The sequence below is a fragment of the Medicago sativa genome, chromosome 7 (genome assembly GCF_051527215.1).
Source record: "Medicago sativa cultivar Bolivia chromosome 7, Bolivia_mono, whole genome shotgun sequence".
Classification (NCBI taxonomy): domain Eukaryota; kingdom Viridiplantae; phylum Streptophyta; class Magnoliopsida; order Fabales; family Fabaceae; genus Medicago; species Medicago sativa.
The window spans coordinates 15,669,164-15,673,126 of record NC_140755.1 but is presented as its reverse complement, the minus strand read 5'-3'; the positions used below and the strand labels follow the sequence as shown (position 1 = coordinate 15,673,126).

The 3,963-nt window shown below is 33.7% G+C and overlaps 1 protein-coding gene across 1 annotated transcript; it reads right to left on the bottom strand.

The window, feature by feature from the left end:
* Nucleotides 1–1,846: 1,846 nt before the first annotated feature.
* LOC146904557 (chalcone synthase 2-like) lies at nucleotides 1,847–3,662 on the bottom strand. The gene is made up of 2 exons (XM_085723630.1): nucleotides 3,384–3,662; nucleotides 1,847–3,015 (listed from the first exon to the last, which is right to left on the bottom strand). The coding sequence occupies exons 1-2, from the start codon at nucleotides 3,559–3,561 to the stop codon at nucleotides 2,024–2,026; spliced, it is 1,170 nt and encodes a 389-aa protein (XP_085579756.1). The 5' UTR covers nucleotides 3,562–3,662; the 3' UTR covers nucleotides 1,847–2,023.
* Between the last annotated feature and the right edge of the window lie 301 nt (nucleotides 3,663–3,963).

Sequence of the window (3,963 nt, the reverse complement as noted above, 5' to 3'; positions counted from 1 at the left end):
TACTCTTAAAATAAATCATATAGTCTTGCTAAAATAAAATAAAAAATATAAAACACCAAATTAAAAAATAACCCTAAAATTTTTAAATTATAACATAATCATCATGCAAACATTTTAACAAAATTAATCAACTAACATCTAATCTAAAAATGATTTATAACATGTAAATCTAATTAAAAACTAAAATAAAAAATTAATTTAAAACACCAAATTAAAATATAACCAATAAACTTTAAACTATAACATAAACATCATACAAACATTTTACTCTAAAAATGAATTATACTATGTAAATCTACTCAAAAACTAAAATAAAATAAATCTACTCAAAAACTAAAAAATAAAAACATTTATAACAACTAAAATTTAAGTTAATAGCATTATAATTACTTACTTGTGATTTTGTTTAATAAATTTGGTTGGATTTGGTTGGGTTTTTTAGAGAGATTTGTGAGAGAGATTTGAGAAAAAAAATTTGAAGATGTGATGAATAATGGAGATGAGAGAGCTTCTGCCAGTCTTGTAGCAGAAGATCCTCGGCAGTTAACTACCGAGTAAATCCTCGGCAGTTAACTGCAGTCGGATTTTAAATTCCTCGGCAGTTAACTGCCGAGGGGGCAAAAGCGTATTTTACATGTGTGTCCCAGCCTTCTCTAATGTGTGAACAGCAATTTTCATGAAGATGACCTAAGGTGGTATCCTTAGACAAAGAAGTTTATAAAATTTTATCAACAGTGAAAGATAACTTTCCATTGAAATAACTGGGAACATTCCCTAGTCCTTGAGATATATAATTTGAATGTCCGAAACAATATGCATGCAACTAAGGAGGGATGTTGAGTTACTCCACAAGAGGGGCAGAGAGCCATTTATCTGTAAAAAAATGCACGTTTTGTCCAGTTACAATTTGCCAGGTAGAATTATTGAAAACCACATTAAAGTTGTTGTTAATACCCTGCCATATAGAAGAAGAAAATTGATGTTCAATGGACTTCCCATTCCATAGAAACCTATCCCTACACTTAATGGTCTGTTGCTAATTGTTTGTGACAAACTACCAGCAAATCAAAAGCATGATGAATCATTAGCTGCTCTTTTAGATCTTATAGACACTCCTCCACTATACTAAGTCTTTGCACAAATATTTCCACTACAAAAGAGAAAGACAGAACAATCAAATCTATCCCACTAAGATAGAATTATCAGCCTTCCAAAAAACAGAAGAAAAAAAATAACAGGAGTGAATAAATTAAGAACTGCAAAATTAAGAACTGTCAACATGACAGTTACACCAAAATTTGAACCCCTGTATCATTTAGCTTATTAGCATGTTTCTTCTTGTTGTACTTTTTCTGCCTTCTTGACATAAAAGGAGTGAATAAATTCCCTCCTCAATATCTCCTTCGAGGTTCTGCTCTTCCTCATCACTCCTATCCGTCTTTTCATGAAATAAGTTTCTTTATTGAGTTCTTAATATGCTTACACTTTTCATTGCAGCAGTACTAGGATTGTTTGTCTCTTTCGATACACTCTTCATAGCTGCAGATGAAGGTCCTGTGATAGATGCCTCCTTTTGAGACCTGTGAAAGGGGATGCTGGCTAGCATATCCAAATCCTCAACATATGTGTTTGCACCATTAGAACTACTTGGATTTAACATGCCTATGATAATGTAAAATTAGTTTCATAACACTTAAAGTAAGAAGAGTACACACATTACAATAATACATTATAAATCTTAATTCATAAGTTACAAACAATTGTATAAATATATAACAATTGCTTCTTTATTATAAATGATATTTAGTCAAATATACATCGTCGTTAATATGCAGACATGATTTGCTTCTTTATTATAAATGATATTTAGTCAAATAAATAACAATTGTTAAAAGATAAAGCTAATAACAATTGTGTTATTTTAATATGATGGTACATCTTGAACACTAGATGAAATTTCAACCTTACATAAAAATTAAACAAATTGAAAATTGATACAAGAAAAATAAAATAATTAAGCATTTCATATGGCTACACTACGCAAAACAACCGTTTCAATGGTAAGTCCTGGTCCAAAACCAAATAACACACCCCATTCAAGTCCTTCTCCTGTTGTCTTCAATCCTTCTTGAGTTGATTTCTTTCTCATTTCATCCAAGATAAACAAAACACACGCACTTGACATATTTCCATACTCGCTGAGCACTTCTCTAGTTGCATTCATCTTTTCAGGCTTCAAGGCTAACTTTTGCTCCACTTGATCTAGAATTGCAGGTCCACCGGGATGTGCAATCCAAAAGATTGAGTTGTAATCGGAAATTCCCAATGGCTCGAAAGCCTCAACCAATGCTTTAGTGATGTTCTTTGAAACAATCCCAGGAACATCTTTAAGAAGGTGAAATGTTAGTCCAGCTTCACGAAGGTGACCATCAATGGCTCCTTCACTATCAGGAGCAATTGTTTGTGCAGTCCAAACCATCTCAAATATAGGTTTCTCAATTTCTGGTACTGGATCAGAACCAACAATGAGTGCAGCAGCTCCATCTCCAAATAGTGCTTGTCCAACAAGGCTGTCCAAGTGAGTATCACTGGGGCCACGAAATGTGACAGCGGTGACTTCAGAACAAACAACCAACACACGAGCACCTTTGTTGTTCTCAGCCAAATCTTTGGCCAACCGAAGCACCGTGCCACCTGCAAAACACCCTTGTTGGTACATCATGTACCTTTTCACATATGGGCGAAGACCTAAGAGTTTGGTGAGTTGATAATCGGCTCCAGGCATGTCGACACCACTTGTGGTGCAAACGATTAAGTGAGTAATCTTTGATTTTGGTTGACCCCATTCTTTTATAGCCTTCACCGCAGCCTCCTTCCCTAGTCTAGGTACCTCTACCACCACCATGTCTTGCCTTGCATCCAATGAAGGTGCCATATATTCACAAACATTAGGATTTTCTTTCAAAATCTCTTCTGTTAGATACATGTATCTCCTCTTGATCATGGATTTATCACCTGAAGTAGTTATAAAGAAATGATATCAGTAAACAATTTTAGGATAATACCAAAACCAATCAAATAATAACTGGTCTCTTTTTTTTTGACAATATAATAATTGACTCATAATGCAAATAATGTGTATCAATTTGGTAGGCAATATTAATATCATGAGTGACTGCTAAAAATAATGACATTTGTAACGTATTTTAAATATGGTGATCATATATATTAAGAATACATATATTTGAAATGGAACCTAGAAAAGTGGTAATTAGTCCAATTCACATAAAAAAACACTAGAGAAATAAATGTGAACTCAAGCTTCTAAAATGTTTTTTTACTCAAGTATTTAAATATGATAAATAGAGGTAAAAAATACTTACACATGCGTTGAAATTTCTCTTTGAGTTCAGTTTTGTGTTCACTGTTTGTGATTTTAAAGTAAAAATCAGGATAAGTGCTTTGTTCAACACAATTTGCAGGATTTGCAGTGCCAATGGCCAAGATAGTTGCAGGGCCTTCTGCCCTTTGAGCTTTACGAATTTCAGACACACTCACCATTTTGATATCTTTGGTAGCTAATAAAATGTAGTACTGAAATTTCAACACAATGAGTTTTAGTACTTGCTGTAGAAAAGGAAAGGGTTGAAGAGTGTTGTGGTGCAAAGATGTTTAGGGTGATATGGTTTTATATGAAGAGAGTAGAGTGCATATTGGAGGGTAGCTGAACATCACGTGTTTGACTAAAACTCTTAATATCATGCAAATTTTATTTAATATTCAATATAAACGTCGGGTACCAATAATAATACAAACAATGGCTGGCTGACTGCTTGCCAATGACTTGACCCTGTTGGAGTTTGGTGGGAAACACCCCGCATGCCTTTGAAGACCATCTTTTGTCCATTCCTCTTTTGCCAATTCTTTTATAAACCAATCGTCTAGTATCGCATTAGTTTAATT